Source organism: Oculina patagonica, chromosome 3 (assembly GCF_052425735.1).
Source record: "Oculina patagonica isolate OP01 chromosome 3, crgOcupat, whole genome shotgun sequence".
Taxonomy (NCBI): Eukaryota; Metazoa; Cnidaria; class Anthozoa; order Scleractinia; family Oculinidae; genus Oculina; species Oculina patagonica.
The window spans coordinates 28,478,604-28,497,261 of NC_135760.1; the positions used below are offsets into that span (position 1 = coordinate 28,478,604).

General features: G+C 37.6%; 2 protein-coding genes across 2 annotated transcripts in view; one reads left to right on the forward strand and one right to left on the reverse strand.

Annotated features, from left to right (window-relative positions):
- Positions 1-18,658, forward strand: part of LOC144647380 (uncharacterized) — a 308,906-nt gene that overhangs the window by 139,529 nt on the left and 150,719 nt on the right. The window lies entirely within an intron of this gene.
- LOC144645921 (protein strawberry notch homolog 1-like) overlaps positions 1-18,658 on the reverse strand; it is a 161,662-nt gene that overhangs the window by 107,637 nt on the left and 35,367 nt on the right. The window contains exons 7-10 of the mRNA XM_078505435.1: positions 17,655-17,700; positions 14,695-14,733; positions 12,978-13,026; positions 12,261-12,425 (exon numbers count right to left, since the gene is read on the reverse strand). Coding sequence (XP_078361561.1) covers positions 12,261-12,425; positions 12,978-13,026; positions 14,695-14,733; positions 17,655-17,700 — 299 coding nt within the window. The remainder of the gene's footprint in view (positions 1-12,260; positions 12,426-12,977; positions 13,027-14,694; positions 14,734-17,654; positions 17,701-18,658) is intronic.

Below are 18,658 nucleotides of genomic sequence, written 5' to 3' on the forward strand. Positions count from 1 at the left end.
AAGAAGTGAGAAGCAAATTACGTCGAAAAACCGAATTTAACACAGAACGGCAAGGGTACAAATGTCCTCTATTACGTCTAATTCCAGGAAAAACTGTAGAGCGCCTTTAGGAGCCGTTTTGAATTCGTCGCCTTCATAAATACACTGAAATAACGCTGAATAACGTCGAGCGAAGTTTTCGCTCACTGTTCGTTCGCGTGGACATCAGTTCATTGAAGACGCCGTTATGAAATTTTTATTTCCGGTGGTGTGACGTCAGGGCCCATTGTGAATTACCCAATCAGCGCCACATCCAGAATCTGGATGTTTGACATGACCCAATCAAAGCGTTTGTGTCAGGCCTTCCTCTCCTCTTTCCTTCCCTACCCTCCCCCCTCCCCTTAGGAAGGCCTGATACTCAGGTTAGTACATTGGCTGCTTATTCACCAGAATGAAAACATTGTAAGCTCCAGTGAAAATTAAATAAATGGGGAGCTCCGCTTTTAGGTCTACCTAAATCTATATATTATTATGTTTTCATATTCTCCTGATATTTGAGGCCTGTCCATGCAGAAAATGTATGGTTGTCCTAAAACCCGGAATGCTGGAAACCCAGAATGCCGGAATGCCGGAAATCAGGATAAGAAAGCCCGGAATCCTAAAACCCGGAATGACCTTTTTGTGTATGTCTTTTTTCAATAAAATACGTGGAAATATGTTTTTTTTTTTTGGGGGGGGGGGGATTTGGAAGTTTGTTACGAGTTTCCAATTACGTTGCGAGTTTATAGCGAATCAAATTGTCAATTTCGATACAAAGTTCCAAACTTCGGCCCGACTGAACTTTGCAATTTAGCTAGTAGAGGAAAAACAAAACATGTTGTTTCAAAGTAATGGCGACATCTGAACTCAATTATTTTAAAGGAAACAAGTTACGGCGGGAATATTCCAGTGCATCGAGTCTTCAAAGGACAAGGCTATGCCTGGCATGTTTTAATGATAATAATAACAATAATAATAAAAAGGTTTTTATTTGTGTAGTACAGTCGTCCCGGGGGGGGGGGGGGGGACTCCCATATGAAACGGACGGGGATGCTCGTCGGAAATTTTGAAAAGAACCCCTAAAAGAGACCAATCTGGGTGTGGCTCAAGCCTTTCTTGACCCCTAAAAGATACCAAAAAACTAAGAATGGCGTTTATATTTGTATATTTCTTCGTGTGTAACCCTAAACGAGACCATTATGGCTAAAAATATTGGTGTTTTGGGCTTTTTTTCCCGGAACACCCTAAGCGCGACCAAAAGTCCGAAATTTACACCCTAAGCAAGACGACGAGCATCCCCGTCACTTTCATATGCGAGTTTCCCCCCCGGGACAGTCGTAACAGATGAGTGGGTTGTACTTGGAAATGCGTATACCTGTAGATTAGTACAGACATTTTTATTCTAAAATCTAAGCTTTTACGGCTATACATTTTCATTCTAAACTTTACACTTCTAAGGGTTCCACGTTTTCATTCACTTCTCTTTGGGTTCACACTTTCATTCTAAACACTGCACTGCAAGGGCTCCACGTTTTCATTCTAAACTTTATGCTTCTCCGGCTCTACGTTGTTATTCTAAACTGTACACTTTTTACATTTTTATTTTAAACTGTACACGGGGCTCAAGACTAAGGGTAGCCAATTAGCCACAGGCTAGTAGAAATGCAGTTTTGGGCTTTCATTAGTCAAAATGGCTAGTGGAAATCCCAGGCAAATTTGTAAAAAAAATCTTCAAATTGAATTTGACACTGAGCGAACGTAACTAACATGTACACTGATGACATTCATTAAAGAATATGGACAAGATTAGCCTGAATTTTAGACATCCTTCTGTGGGTTCGCCTGCTCGCCAGAAGGGACGTCTGAACACATCTGGGCTTAATGTCGTCTGGCGACGTCAGTGTACTACACTTTGGTTTTATTCATGCGGAAAAGTTTCTGTCGAGGCCATGAAATTGTAAAAGAAAAATCGCTTCAATAAAGGATTAGAGAGTATAAAATTGTTTTAAAAGTAAACTATTGAAAACTTGAGACAAATGAATGAGATTTTAATCAACTGCAGGCTATATTCTTTTATGTAACCGATTTAATCTGAACTGATTTGCTTTATCTAGCGATCAAAATATAATATGTTACGCAGCGGACAAATACAACACACTCATGAGTACTTAAATGAATCAATTTAGACGGTTACAGAGGCATCAAGAAACAGAATTCAATACAAAAACATCCTTCTTGACCGTGGGCACTGAGTTCAGAAATCACTGGCCCATCGAGGCTGCAGGACATAAGCGTCGAGCGGCTTTGTTGACAAAACAAGAATACATATAAATTTGGCAAAACACTGCATGTCGAAGCGACGGATGCCGCCAACTTAAAACGTACTGATTTCCATTACTATTCTTCATCCGTAGGTAAACTAGTAAAGTGATAAACTCAAGGTAAATGACTAATAAATTCATTTCTGGGAAGGCGAACTCTTTCGAACTCTTTCCAAACGTTTTCAAATTACAATCCTCACGCGGTAAAATTCAGTCATAATTTATCAACCAATCAACCAATCGAAATCACTACCCAGTTTTCGGGTAGTGACATCACCGGACGGCATTAGGCCCAGATGTGTTCAGACGTCCCTTCTGTCTGGCGAGGAGGCGAGCACAGAGGGATGTCTGAAATTACTTAAAAGGGAACAACAATAACCTTTTTTAGACTTTCTGGTGACAAAAGCAGCATGTGAAAGAAAACTGTTTTTGCTAATATTGTGAGTTGCCTGGGAAGTTTATTGTAACTATAAACTAATGATAATGAGACCAGGGAGAAACCACTTAAGACAGCTATGCACATTTGGCTCAGTAACACTTTATTCAGAGACTACTTTTAAGTTTTCTGATTATCCTATAGCTCTAGATAATGTCTAGCATATCTTATCACCCAATCCCAAAGTCCGAGTACGGTCAACAACAATACGTTTTTATGTTTAACAATACATCCTTTAATTCCTTAGCAAGTCTAATGTAGATTTATATCTGTATACTAGCAGTAATCATAGATTAAAGAGTGCGTTCGAGTATTGGCATGTTGGAACAGCAATTTCTAGGGTTTTGCATTGAGAAGGCATGGTTTACTTTTGTTGAAGCAGATACCCTGTTTTAGTTCGTTGGTAAAGTTTTTGTAAAGTATATTATTAACAAGAGCAAACATACTGAACGAAACGTGCATGAAGTCTTTAATAAAACTTCATTTTATCAACAGAAATAAAGCTTACAGGTTTTTGCAGCTTTTATCGCCATTAGAAATGGATTAAATCTTGTAGTGTTTTTCAAGTTCACAAAATTCATAGAACACTGTTATTGTTTGTGAGACTGTGTCAAAGCTCAATGTAAGCAGATGAGGATTCTCTAATGATACGTCCCATGATTTCTTTGTAGCTGCAAAATTCATCTAAGATAGGCAATGGTTCTGTGAAAGGTTCAGCTGATTCAATGGTGCACTTTGATTCGTGCTTTGGGGTGTTGAAGTACTTCCAATGTCAAGTTATTTGCTCTGTGTTTGCAAGTCATAATATTATAAACAAGAACACAACATACCGTATTTATTCGGCTTTAAGCCGATCCCGGCTACAAGCTGAGACCCTAAACTTTTGGTTTTTTTTCCTTCAAACTATAAAACAATCCACGCGCAGCGAATCAACACATTCGTTAAATCACTACTATATAATTGAAAAAACAACAAATCAGTACATATGCGTGACAAAACATTCACCTGAGCATCCAATCTCACAGACAGTCACGCGTTCTTCTTCTGAAGAATTAAGCGGTTATCGATCATCATGCCAAAAGCTACTCGTTTTCAAACAGCTAAACCTTCAAATTGAAAGTTCTTGCTAAGGTAGAGACCGATCAGAACAACTAAAAAAATCGCCAGAGAATACGGGACGATTCAGTGAATCTTCAGTTCGTCGCAATTCGCCAAGTCGCCAGCAAACAGATCAACTAAAGCAGGTGAACTTTAGATTTCATCAAAACAAAACACGATGTGCTGTTGCCGGTATTTGTCGAGTATCCTGAATCAAACTCAAACTCTTCTGAAGTGGTTTCTTTTAGCAGAGAAGTCGTGGTATTATATGTTTTCGCGTGAAAAAAAAAAACATTACTACCAGATGATTTCTGTCAGATCGTGTTACAATGTTGACCAAGCTCGTGGGAACAGGCGCTTCTGATTGGTCAGTCTCTGATGTCGCCAAAATAAGCGAAAACAAACAGCAGTTCCTTCTGGGACTCTGTAAAGTGCAGAAACGGACGGCGGATGCGGACAGCGGATGGCGGAAGGCGGACAGCGAAACAAATTAAAAAATTATAGTAATAAATTTAAAAAATAAATAAAATGATATCACTGCGCTGGAAACTCGTCGAAAAATGCTTGGAAAGCTTGAAGAAGTGCAAACAAAATGTTTCGTAGTAAATTCATTCTCCAAGCACATGTATTTAACTCTTTATCTGTCTTATTCTCGCTTAAGATAGTGTTTGGATAATTTTCAGAAGGCTTCGGAAGTTTCACAAATACTATTCACGCACTCGTGTATATTTCTAACCTTAGTCACTATTGATTCTGTAAAGTCACAAATAAATCACAAATATATTTTTTATTTGTGACTTAACAGAATCAGTAGTGACTAGGGTTAGATACACAACACCGGACTTATATCTCAAAGGAAGATTTAAACTTGAACAAATAATGTATCTCTGCTACATGCACCTCACTCTGTCGTATCAGTTTATTTCAGTTATCGTATTTTAAACAAACTATTCTATACTATTCCTTTGTATAAATCAAAACGCTGACAAAACAGTTTTAAGAAAATAAATCAAAAAGTAAAACAAGTTTTTGCTTCAAGGCAAATTTTAACACTTTACTGAAAGAAGTGTTTGCTTCGAAAAACTTCTTGGTCATTTTCGTCTTCCTTCTTCGTAAACATGTTTTGGCGGGAAAGCGACGCCAGTGGAAAGTCATTTAGTGTTTCGGCTAATGGTTTATATATGCCAGATTTTTTTTTATCTTTTTGCGGTCAAGAGACGTTAGCTCACAAAAACTAAAAGGGGTTAAAAGATTACTTCTGCTGTCCATGTTCTTGAACTGTTAAATGCAGGCTTTATACCGCAAGCAAATTTTGCACACTGTGCCCGTTTATAGAGTGAACTTCCAGTCTACAATGAAGCCAAATGCTGCCTCTGAGGCATTTTAAGTTTACATGATCTATTCTAACCGGTCAACAGCTTGAAGTTCTACATTACTTGCAAAAAAATTCGAACAAGTTTTATTTCGGACAAAAAAATTGCCCAAAAATAAAACCGTCCGAAAACTTAAAGCGTCCGAAATACAATTTACAGTACAATTTAATTGTTTCAAGTACACAAACAAACCCGATGATTCAAGGAGGGGTTTTGAGATGACAGAAATAGTGGAAGTTGTAACAATGCAAAGAAAATAGAACCAGATGATTCTTTTGAAGGTCTTGTAGCAGTTATTAGGCCACTTTAATTAAGCTCCAAAGCTTAATTTCCTTTATGGAGCGAACCATAGTCGAGACACAGGTTCACAAAATCGCGCAAGAAAAACCTCTGGCATCCAGGATATTTCGATTTATACCATGCCATAGAAAATACAGCCAATCAGAACAAAGGAAAGCCGTTGTATATTCGACGGTATTCAACCCAACCTTTCCATCGTGTGCTGCGATCTTACTCTCGATGAAATATTGTAAGCGTATTTTCTATGGCATGGTATAAAATAGTTACACAACACTTTCTCGTGGTATACTATGGAATATCCCACTTGTCACTTGTATTTTCTTCGTATACACACTCGCCTAAAGGCTTGTGTGTATACAGAGAAAATACAAGTGACTCGTGGGATATTCCAGAGTATACCACTCGAAAGCGTTGCATAACTAGTATTTATACAAAGGAAAAAAATTCACTGACATCTTAACTTAGTACACAGTTTGCCTGACACGATAAAAAATAGCAAGGTGCATGTGGCAGACTTGTTTGTTCGAGTATAAATCTTTTCTTGAGATATTAATCCGGTATTTAGTATCTAAATTTAGTCATTATTGATGCTGTAAAGTCACAAATAAAAAGATACAGAGATTACACACGAGCGCGTGAATAGTATTTGTACAACTTCCGAAGCCTTCTGAAAATTATCCAAACACTTTCTTTAGCGATAAACTCCTATATTATTATAAGCTAAAGAATAAGACAGATAAAGAGATAAATACATAAGTGCTTAGAGAATGAATTTACTACAAAACAATTTTTTAGCACTTTTCCAAGCTTTCCAAGCATTTTTCGACGAGTTTCCATGCGATTTCAGTAATATTTCATTTATTTCATTTTAATTATTGTTTTTTATTTATCATCATTTTATTTTTTAAATTTATTATTTTATTTTTTTAATTCTTTTCGCCGTCCGCCGCGTCCCCTCCGCTCTCGCCATCCGCCGTCCACATCGGCCTTCCGTTTCCTCACTTTACAAAGTCCCGTTCCTTCTTCGAAGAGTCACGTTAGCAGTGATTCTGCAATTTAACTTAACTTTAAAAGGCGAAGGAAAAGAGACAGTCTCAGGCAGAAATTGTAGAAGAGATTGTGTGGAAATTGTTTAAAGCATGCGGAATTTCAAACGCTCTCAACAGCGATCCAAAGAAGCAGCCGACACATGCCCCTGCAAAAATTAAGTGGGGTGGACATTTCAGTCTCCTTACAGGAATGTGGAATTTTTCTGCATATAACCGTGCACAGGACACCAGCAATCGAAAACCACAGGGCGAAATTAGGTTTGCGTTCTCCTTCGTCGAACGCAATAAAGGTTCTAATCAGCTCTCTGACATGCTCACCTCATGCCCCTTACCTCTAGTTCAAACACATACTCCACTTGCAATCATTGTCGCTCCGTGCAGATCCTTCACAAGTTCTTTTTTTACCCACAACCACTGTGTCATTGTCACTTATGTAATACTTTAGCAGCAACTCAACCAGCCCTCGAAAAGAGGATCATTAACATTAATTGGTTATCATGTAAGGTTGCAGAAACGAAGACGGGAAGTCAACTATGCATATCCAAGATTATTACACTTTTCAATGTACAGCCTTAGAAGCATAGAAATAAGAATGGAAATGTAGAGCCATAGAAGACTAGAGTTTAGAATGAAAACGTAGAGCCCGAGAGGCATAGATTTTAGAATGAACATGTAGGCTCATAGAAGTGTACCATTAGGAATGAAAAGGTAGACTCGTGGAAGGGTACCATTTAGAATGAAAACGTACAGCCATATAATTTGCACTACTGTGCGTTATAATTACTAATAATCTGTGGGTTAGACATGCCAAAAGTCGACCTTCTGAGAATTAAGCAAGTGAAGCGAGCTTTAGACCACAAAGTGTCCTAGTGAGCGTCTAAGTTGCGAAAACGAGCGACGCAAGTCGCGAGAGGTCAACGTATCTCACTTGCAAGGTTTTCATTTGCGTTTTGCACCAAATATTAGGAGTATCAAGTTTCAAGGGGCAGTGTTTGGCTTTAGCATGACTGGATCTGTGATGTAAACACACATTTTAAATTGCTTTTCAATTAACGAATAATGTATCTACAATTAATGTTTAGAATCGCCTTAGGACTACCAAACACTTCAATGGGTGCCAAAAGTCCTTGCGACAGTTGGTTGAAATTAATACTAATTTAACATTCCCATTTTTCCACCTTAAATCTGTGTCTCAACACTTTGGGTCAGACTAAATGGCGTGGGTGGGTGGGTCGTGGGTCGTGAGTCGTGGGTCGTGGGTTGGTCGTGCGTTTTGGGTCAAGGCAAGTTCGCCCGCGATGCAAAGGAGCATTCTCACCGATTTGTTATTTTTGGATACCGTTTTTCTTATTAACAAAAACATGTTTTTCTTTCATGTCGGGCCCACCGTTTCACTTTTTTCCCTTCATGTCTGCCGGACAGTTTTACGGAAGTGGGCCGAAAATTGCAAGTATTTGCTTGACCTTGGCGTGCAGGTTGTTTGCCGACTGAGAATTTTCTGATCGGCAACGTTTTGGTAACAACCAATTTATAGAACGATTTCATGTAGGTAGCTTGGTAGTTCTTCATTCCATGTCGATTAAATGATCATGTTATTCATTTATTTGTTTTTCCAATTTTATCAGGGAAGTCATGCTAGCCAATATATATTATAATTTTTAAAGATTTGTGGCTTTTCTTGATCATTTCAAGTGAAAAAGTTACAACTTCTCAAGTCTTTTTTTAACTTTAAAGGATTTCTACAGAACACCTAATGGATTTTTTTTCCTGCGCATGGCCAACTTTTTATTCCTCTAATTGAAAAAAAAAAGAGTTTCTTTTCCGTTGATCGCTACTTACCAGTGATCCAATTAGTGGCGTGGGAACGCTCAAGTATGATTGGTTAAAAATAGGTGAAATGTACATGTTTGCTGCAAGCATTTGCGGAAGCATTATCAAAACTTGTACTGTCTGGGACTATAGCGAAAGGAGTTATTTATATTCTTGAAATGACTTAATAATTGTACGCCGGTTTTAAGTACTAGAGATTTGTTTCACAAGGCCAAATCGATGTTGCTGTTTCAGAATCCGAACTTGCAGGTTTATCAACGACCGCGGTCAAACGACAGAAATATGCCAAAAACAAGACAAGTACTTCAAAGATAAGGTTTTGATTCTCACAATTTAAAGTTTCATACATTACCGGTATCGTGACAATTTACGAAGCTTTTTGGGGCTTTATTAAAAAGTGTTTGAAAATGGTGTTATGTGGACTTCTCTGCGCCATTTTTTCAAAGCACTTTGGTTCAGATGTAAAACATTAAAAAGTAAAAACACTCTTATACCTGAGAAAACGGGAGTGTTCAGGAAAGCGTGACTCTCGCGTGACTAAGTTATCGTGATGTTGTGATATAGATTTGAACACTCGAAGATAAATTTAATATCTCCGCGCAACCATGTAATATCCTCTATTTACACTCAGCAGCTATTTTTTGCTCACACCAACACATCAGATATGAACGAAATTCCCCAAAATAGGAAGAAAAGCTGCCTAAAAAAGACGTTTGAATGTGGTGAGGGTGCGTCGAGATTTGACCTTACGTTATCAATTGAAGCTTGAGGCTGCAGATGCACTATCGAAGGTTGCGTTTAAAGAGATTAAAGGGAAATCAAAACTTGCAATGTCAAGCACTGTAGCGAAATGAACGTTTCATTTTGTTGAACTGACTAAAGTTATATTTTAGACCATTATTTTAAAATAAAAATGTTCATATTATTTGTGCATATATCCTGCGAAACCAAGAAACAAGAAACCCAGTGGAAATATTTCGACACTAGTTTGCCACTGATCCACACACTGGTCCCTGATTAAAATTCCGATTTTACACAGAAGAAATGGCAGAAATAGAAGTTGCTGATCGGCTTATCAGCCAAACTGAAGGAACTTGTCCTTGTCGATGCAATCATTTTAAGGGTGTTCTTGTTTGTTTAAGATTTTTCATTTTTCTGCGAGCTAGTAGCCTGCGTGGCTAAATGCGTGGCCGGTGTTCAAAGGGGAAGTAGAGGGGAAGTTCTACCGGTAGTCTCATGCAACGTATATTGTAACACCTCCATCCGAGCTCTTTGAATGAGTGAGTTCAAATTTTCGGCCTTGTTAAGCGTCACACATTTTTTGGTAAATTTAAAATCCAGAGATAGCTGGTAACTCAGCTTATACACGCACGACCCACGACCCACGACCCACGACCCACACCAATTAGACAATCTCCAACACTTTTGATGCCCATTGTAGTTTTGCTTTAAGATGTAAAATGTCTGTCGTTCCGAGCAATCCTCTCCTATGTAAGACACCAGGAAAAATGGCCAGTTGAGGTTCAAGACCTGATTTACATGTATCATGAGAGAAATCAGCGGGACAACAACCAAGATCATCTTCAAGAAGTGAGTCAAACTCTGGTGGAGCTTTGCTGATAGGTCTAAGTGTAGCAACCTGTTTTTGGGTCGCTAAAAGTGGCGCGAATCAAGTATGAAAATTCTTTCATCCCGGCACATCATAATAACGAAGGACTTTATTGAAAGTCTATCTGTGGGTGTACACATTACTAATAACTACCTGCTTACTGTATGTGACACTTAAGTAAAATTGGATGTATAATTGTGGATGCATAATTTAAGTAAAATTACTGAATGCTGTCAGCTTGTTGAATAAAAATACGAAAGTACAATGCAGTGAGTAGAGAATATCAATTGTTTGCATACAATAAACGGCTGAAAACTGAATAAAGCAAATGCTAATTATCTACGGGGTGATGCATAATTTCCAAGGGCTACCTACATGTACTAACAAAATCCCAGTAATTTTACTTAAGTATAACATACAGTAAGTGGGTAGCTATTGGAAATGCGTACACCTACAGATTATTACAGTTAACTTTTAAGTATGCAAAGAAGATTGTGTTCTAAAAAAGTTATCTGTGCTAATCTACAAGTGGATGCATAATTTTCCAAGAGCTACCTACTAATGGATTAGGAATGGCATAAGTAGAAATGTACTGCTCTACAGAAATTTATATGCCTACTTAGACCGCCAGTTGGACTAGGAACCATTGAACTTACAAATTTGATTGGCTAAAATTGATATTGACTGAGGTCTACTTTTTTCCATCTAGACCAGCCTAGCTGTTATGTTTGTGGTGACATATGTGGCACAATATAGGGACAGAGTTTTGCTGTAGGGCTGCTTGGAGGGCCCAACAACGGTTCAACCCCTACAAGATGGCGGCTAACATTACATGTAGGACTTGTAGGACTTGTAGGGCATGTAGGACTTGTAGGATATGTAGGACTTGTAGGGCATGTAGGGCTTGTAGGACATGTAGGACATGTAGGGCATGTAGGGCTTGTAGGGCATGTACGGCATGTAGGGCTTGTAGGACTTGTAGGACTTGTAGGGCATGTAGGACTTGTAGGGCTTGTAGGACATGTAGGACATGTAGGGCATGTACGGCATGTAGGGCTTGTAGGACTTGTAGGGCATGTAGGGCTTGTAGGGCTTGTAGGACATGTAGGACATGTAGGACATGTAGGGCATGTAGGGCATGTACGGCATGTAGGGCTTGTAGGACTGTGTAGGGCATGTAGGGCTTGTAGGGCTTGTAGGACATGACTAAGGGCAAGGGCATGTTAGGCTTGTTGGGCTTGTAAGACATGTAGGGCATGTAGGTCTTGTTGGTTTCGTAGGACATTAAGGACAGCTTGTAGCTAGGGCTTGTAGGACATGTAGGACTTATAGGATGTGTAATGAAGGGCGTTTAGGGCTTTTAGTTTTTTAAAGTAACTATGCAGCCATAAGCAAATGACTTTGACCAACTGTGCATGAAGGTACCTATATATGATGCTTTTAGCAAGTGTATCTTTGAGTACTGCCAATGGGTTAAACAGCAACAAAATGGGAAAAATGTAATAGGATTTGAACCCATGTCCAATAAACTCCTGCCTGGTGTTTAGGAGGTCATCAATTTAACTCCTGTTGGGGACTAGAAAAACTGATCATGACTGGTCCATCCTTTTACAAGATAATGACTATACCCAGCACGTTTTATGAGGTCCAAATAGGCGTCGACATTTTCGTGGAGTAGTACAGTTCTACAGTTAATAATAAAACCTTTATTTTGAGTGTCAAACACATGTAGTACAGTTGTCACAGATAAGTCGGTAGCTCTTGGAAATGCGTATACCCGTAGATTAGTACAGACGTTTACATTCTTGAATTTATTAGTTTAGAATGCTTTTCGATTACTTTCTAAACTCTTCACTTCTATGACTCTACGTTTTATCATTAACTCTACGCTTCTAGGGTTCTCTAAGTATAACATAGTGAGTAGGGAATATCACTTGTTTGCAGACTATAAACGGTGGAAACCGAATAAAGGAAATGACAGTATTAATTACCTTCTGGGTTTGTGTTTTAAAAAAAGAGTTACATGTACTAATCTATGGGGGGACGTATAATTTCTATGATGGGAATGGAATGTGTAGAAACGTACAGCTCTACAGAAATTTCTATGTCTATTTGGACCTCATAAAACGGGCGCCAGTCGATAATGACCTATCAGGCCAAATGCCTAGCTGACATCACAACGCTTTTATAACATGACAACATGCCAATGCTTATGGAAAAGGATACAACACCATCAAAGTCAGAGCCACACCATCGCAAAAGCTGGGCCAATCTTGTATTGTACTTGCCAGAGCTCTGACTCTCTCCAATCAGCGATGAATATGTAGCAAATATCACACCCTTCTTTACTCCACCATTTACTTTGGATGATATTTTGGCATCATATTTGAACTTACATGTAAATGAATAAAAATACATTAGACTACATAAACTAAATCAAACAAAATAATAAAGGCATATCATGTGTACATGAATTGTTTATACTTTGTTGTTACAGAAGACTGCACATCTCATAGATCCACGAGTTTCAACATACAGATTGGAAGAAGAATTGCATTCTGAATTTTTTTTTTCTTGCTATATTTCAATGCCACATTTCACACATTCAGTATTTCTCCCAAACTGAAGTGAATGTTGAATTCAGCTACATAATTGGTGCAAGCCTTTCAGGGTTTAATAATCCACATTACTTATACTGTTTAACCATAAGTCATCTTTTTTTCAGCTAATTTATTCTGAGCCACAAAGAACCTGTGGTAGTTATATCTGACAGGCCTGCTTCTTGGGATTAATTCATGAATGTCTACCAAAATTTCAGACTCAGAGGCTGTGTTTAATTTTTTGAGCATTCATATAATTATTCTTGGAGTCCAACATTCAAATCAAGGGTCTTTAACTCAAGGTGTAACTGTAGATAAAGAATAATATGCAAACTAGCAATACCTTGTTGAGTGAGTGTACATGAATATGGCAACCAATGTCCTTTAGATCCCTAGCACAGAAAAAACAGTGCATAAAGTTTGATATCAAGGGGCAGGTAGGTGGGCTTGCAGCCAGACTAAATTTAGTTCTTTAAGAAGGCTGACAACAGTTTTCAGCACTTATACTTTGACGGGTCAGTGCTATTGGTAAACAAATTTTGGTTATTTTCTAGACATCACTGGTAACCATAGCAACAGTATAACCTATTACAAACACCCTCAGATTTAGCATTCAGTGCTTATAACTCAAAAACAAGTTCAGCTACCACTATTTTTTATTATTGAAAAATGATCAGCATGTTACATTACAGTACAACTCATTGCAAAGTTAAAAAAAAAAAAACAGGACAGTTTCAATGCTAAACGAATTTTGTTTGCATTACTTTAGCTAAATATTGTTCACCACCTCTATTTCTTCTCTTTGCATTGATCTAGTGTTTCAAACAAATGGTGATACACGACTCACTCACTATGAGATGTACACCATATTGTCAGTATTGTGAATTCAATATGGTGGACATGTTTATTGTGTGCAATCAAAAAGGCATATATTGGTTCTTTCAGAGAAGAGTATAAACTATGCAGAGTATAAGCAGAGTATAAAAGGAAGAGACTTTTATCTTTGAATCACAGGATAAGGTAGGGGGGAAATCGTTTGGGTTCAACTATTTGAAATGCTTTCTTTGTAGTATGCTTTCTTTGTAGTACTTATAAGTTTAACGACAACAAAAATCCAAACACAGCAAACACACAGCAAATTTTTTACTCAAACTTTTAAAGGGAGTCTGACGAATTCGAAGCAAGCAAATTATTGTGCAAAAATTCTTAGGTTGAAAACAAAATGGATAATATATTTAGATAGCCGGTTCTATGAGCTTTAATTTGATATAGGGTTTTAGGTATCTACAATTTAACCCAGAAGCACTACAGAGTTTTGACATGAGACACCCCATTCTCGTCCCCATACCCCTTTTGTTTCTCTTAGCCGGCTGAGCCTTGGCACGAGGAATTAAAGGGCTCTGGGGACACTGGATTTGTAGTCCTAGATTCTAGGACTTTCGGTCTTCATGTATGCAGTCATGACGTTTCAAAAGAATGTATGAGAGAGTCGTTACGTTTTAGACTTCCGTTTAGGAATTCTTTGTTCCAAACAGCCAATCAAAAAAATTTGAATTAATTCAAAAATTCTGTGTCCCCAGAGCCCTCCGTTTTCTTGTGCCAAGCTGGCTAAGAGAAAGGAAAGGGCTAAGGGGACGAGAATGGAGACACCCCTGAAGGTATACAGTTACCCTAAAATTACAATTGGGAAGTGAAAAGAGGCCCTGTCAAAGGTACCGGTAAACCAGTAATTATTCAACTACCAGACAAGTTGTCTATGTGTCATTGCAAGCAAACTGTCAAAGAGCATCAGAATGCTGTATGAAATCACAGCAGTCTCTTTTCCCTTTTCTTCCTACACTGTCCTAGATGCTACTTGTGTAATATGCTCACACAGACATTTTAAGCAAGAAAAAGAAAGAGAAACTGCTCGCAGTCTAGATAGTTGCTAACAACTGAAATGTTATTGTTACTTTCAGAGGGTCAATTGATACATTTTCGGGGATCCTAACTTTCAGAACTTAAAAGTATTACAAGAAATGACAATTAAAACATTAAAGCATTAAAACATTATATCTCACCTGACAGCATCATATCTCAAATCGTTAGAAACACTCAACCTATTAAAAAAAAATAATATGTTTACAAAAGAATAATAAGCTAATAATGGCCCAATCCATCAAAACAAGATGTTGGCTGAAAATTCCAACATGTTGTAATTCACTAACATTATTAGTGCTGTATCAACTTTATAAATAACACAAGGAGGTAGTATAGTTACAACGAATAATAATAACAATAATGATAATGATAAGGCTTTATTCAAAATACTTCCACCGAGTGGCACTTCGCTTGCAAATAACTAAAAAGTACAACATGAGCAAACAAAGTCTCTCTTTTCACATAAATTTCAATGTAAAATACTGCGGGATAACATTTTTTTTTACTTCTGGGGCCTCTTGTTCATAAAGGGTAAATAACACTATCAATCCACTAGATATAATTATCTTTATCCAGTGAATAGGAGTTGAAAAAACAAGCTTTAATAACCACTGGATAGTATTAAGCCAGTGGATGGAAATCCCCCCACTGAACAACTGGGCCTAGCTGGCTAGCACACTTTGACCAAAAAAGGATACAAAATTTCCTTTTTAGGATGTTTGCGGCAAAAAGAAATGGGTGGGTCCCTGAATTGTTGCAAAGATAAAATGTCCAGAAGACCACCCTAAATCTGTAAAATCGGGCTTTGTTGCTGAATATGGCTGCAGTGTCTTTTAGTCAGAAAATATTGCAAATAAACCTCTGAAATATAATTTTCTCTGCCTAATAATTATTGTTTATAGCCAAGAATTTTTAAACTTGATAAAACACAGGCTGTGAGTGTTTTAAACAACTTCAAATACATTCCTCCAAAAGCGTATCCCAAAGGAGCAGAAACAAATATGCTTTTGTACATGTGCAAAGAAATATAAGCATACTAGAAAAACACCTGATTTACATGCATTAAAAAAAAGGTTCCACTATTAAGGTTCTCAGCTTGGATGCTAAAGGTTCCAAGCATTAAGCATATTTTCATTAATATTGCGCCCCGTTTGCAAAGGTTTCGGGCCAGAAAAACCGCGAAAGAAGAAAATAAGTTTTTACTGAGTGCAATACCAAAATCCACACCTTCAGTGACAAAGTGGTCTGCAAAAATTTGGAGTGATTGATAGAATGGAAAAAGGTATAAAAACAATTCATAAGCGTCTCTAGGATATGAGGCTTACATGTCTAAAGTACAGGAACTGGACACCAATATAAAAGAAATGACAGCTGAGTAGTTAAACTTTTTGTTGGCAGGATCAGTTTTTAACAACTGTACTTTTAATTTTCCATAAGCAAAAATCTAGTGTGTGATTATTCTTTACCTGAGAGAATACTATTAAATATTGTTTTCTCTTTTGCTTTGATTGGTGTCCATATATCATCATCATCATCATCATCATCGTCGTCATCATCATTTATTAGCCACTTTTGAAATGAATTATTACAAAATAACTAAAGTAGATAGGGCAAAAAGACCTCCACGAAACCACCAGGCTTATAGGGGAGGCCACCTTGAGTTAGCAATATATACTACTTATTAACCGAGAGTGAGGTCATTACAGGGGAATCTCAGACCGAGGCCTTGATGTACATCAAGGTCGAGGTCTGAGATTCCCCTGTAATGACCGAACGGACGAGGTTAATAAGTTATTTATTATATGGCCTTTAAGCACTATTCAAAAAAAGAGTATAATCAAGGGAAAAAACACTGGAGGTAAAACTCGCTCTCTGTGGCTCTCTTCGTCGCTCATACTAAAGAAGTATCGGTATGCTTATATTTTCCTTTCAGTTATTGAAAAGATAGTTATATTTTGTCGGCATTTTTTGTTGTTTTTGCCCCCTCGCTAGTAGCTTTTACTCAGAACTCAAAAAACCGTCGAGCCGAGAAAAATTTTCATAATGCCCGGTCATTACAAGAAAATAATGCCCGCTCAGCAGCCAATCAGAGCGCGCGTACTATTGTAGCCATTTAATAAGTTAGTATAATTTCCCGGTGAATGTGCAGCTAGGTCAATTTCAGACTCATTTCATTAAAATTTAATCATTTTTTTCTTAAAAGAAGAAAAGCTACTCAAACCAGTGATCGATTCTGGTAGAGAATTCCAAATTTAAGGACCTTGGAAAAGTATTGTAAACTGCTTTAGATTAGTACGACAGTGATGTGGTCGATAACACCTGGTTATTCTTGTGTCATAACTGTGTATTTGACTACTAGAAGAAAACAAATTGAGAAACAACGGAGGCAATAATTGGTTATAATAATAAAACATAAATTTGGCTATTTGCAATGCATTGACTTGGAAGATATCTAAGATGCCCAGTTTAGCAAATAAGGGGGCAGAATGTTCTCATAGTTGAGTTGGTAATAGCTCGCACAGCATGTTTTTGTAATTAAAAAATTCAAACAAATTTATGTTATGTTATTCATGTTACATTTACGTTAATGAGCCTATTAATTTTTGTAGTAATCTTTATTTAAAGAATACTAATAAGGGGTCTTTGCATGCACATGATGTACTATCATCATTTTGATTGGGTCTGGGGCTCATGAATTATTAATCAGTTTCTGAATTAAATTGATTCAACAAGTGACATTCCTTAAAGTAAATCTTATCATTTAGCAATCACATTCACCAACCAGCCACAAATATGGAAGGATTCATGAGGATTCAATGCCAAATGTACAGAAAAATTTCAAAGTTTTAAACTTCCCACACTGATGTTTTGTTAATTTGTTTTTCACAACCTGCTAAGAATTGAAAGAAGCCATGTATCAAAAAGAATTTGGGGTCACCAGACCATTTAAGAGAGTACACTGCAAGCAAAGATAATGCAACAGCTACCAGCCCTACACAGCTGTATGTGTGACATTGACTCACAAACATTATGTGCGCAGTTAGGATATGTATAAACTGTTGGCGTGAACATCCTTAATTAAGCACTTTCAAGGGCTTACCAAAGGGCTCTTTTTCTTCCAAGCAAATAGTTTTCATAAATGACTCCTACAATGTAAGAAGGCACAACAGTTATAATTAATTTTGATAACTCTACAGTCCAACCTTGTCCCTGGGTCTTCTCCGTTTTCAAAATGGCAGCTGGTCGGGAGAAGACCCTGGGAAAGGGTGATATAACGGCATCGCAGACTGGCCCATTCTAACCTGAATCCTGATTGGTTTAAATAATCCAAAACAAATATGGCGGACGTACCGGGTCTAACAGGATCAATTTTACATGGAATTTAAGCCATTTACAGTTGGAAAGGTAAGTCTTTCCCGTTATATCTATAATTCAAAAGATTTAAACCATACGGTAGAACTACAATCTTGGACAAAACTGTTGAAACACTTAGCAAATTTCCACTTATTTAGCCAACGGAACTCAGTTTTGCAACCCCCTCCCCCCATTTCAATGTTGTGAATGCTTTAGTGTTTTTTAAAACAAAGCCTGTGGAACCGCAAACCTCAAGAAACAACATAATTTGAGTAGGTGGGGGAGGATAAGATATTTTAACCCGCTGGCAAGTCGAGTCATTTGTGAAAAATGCGTGAAATGCGTATGTGTCAACTAGTTTTGTCCAAGATTGTGTAAACTGCTTTTTCAGGAATTTTGAGGAATTGCAATATTTCGGTGAGGTAAGGAGCCATATATATTTAAAACTCTTCGAATTGCTTTTGTAAAAATAATTTACACCTCCAAAATATTGTTCACTTAATTTTTACAGGCAAAAAAGAGACTTCTCAGGTCAATGGCGCACGCATGTTTTTTTCTAGGGCATTTGAAGATGCTTCTATGAGCAGGGCAAGCGCTTTTGAAGACCAGTGGACGTGTTGTAGTCATTTAAAAAGTATTTGTCCAAAGAATGCAGTTGTAAATTATATAGAGAGGACATTTTGCAATAATAGATCATTTAAAAATAGCCAGGTATCAGGGGTCACGTTACAATATCCTGTGCTAACCCGC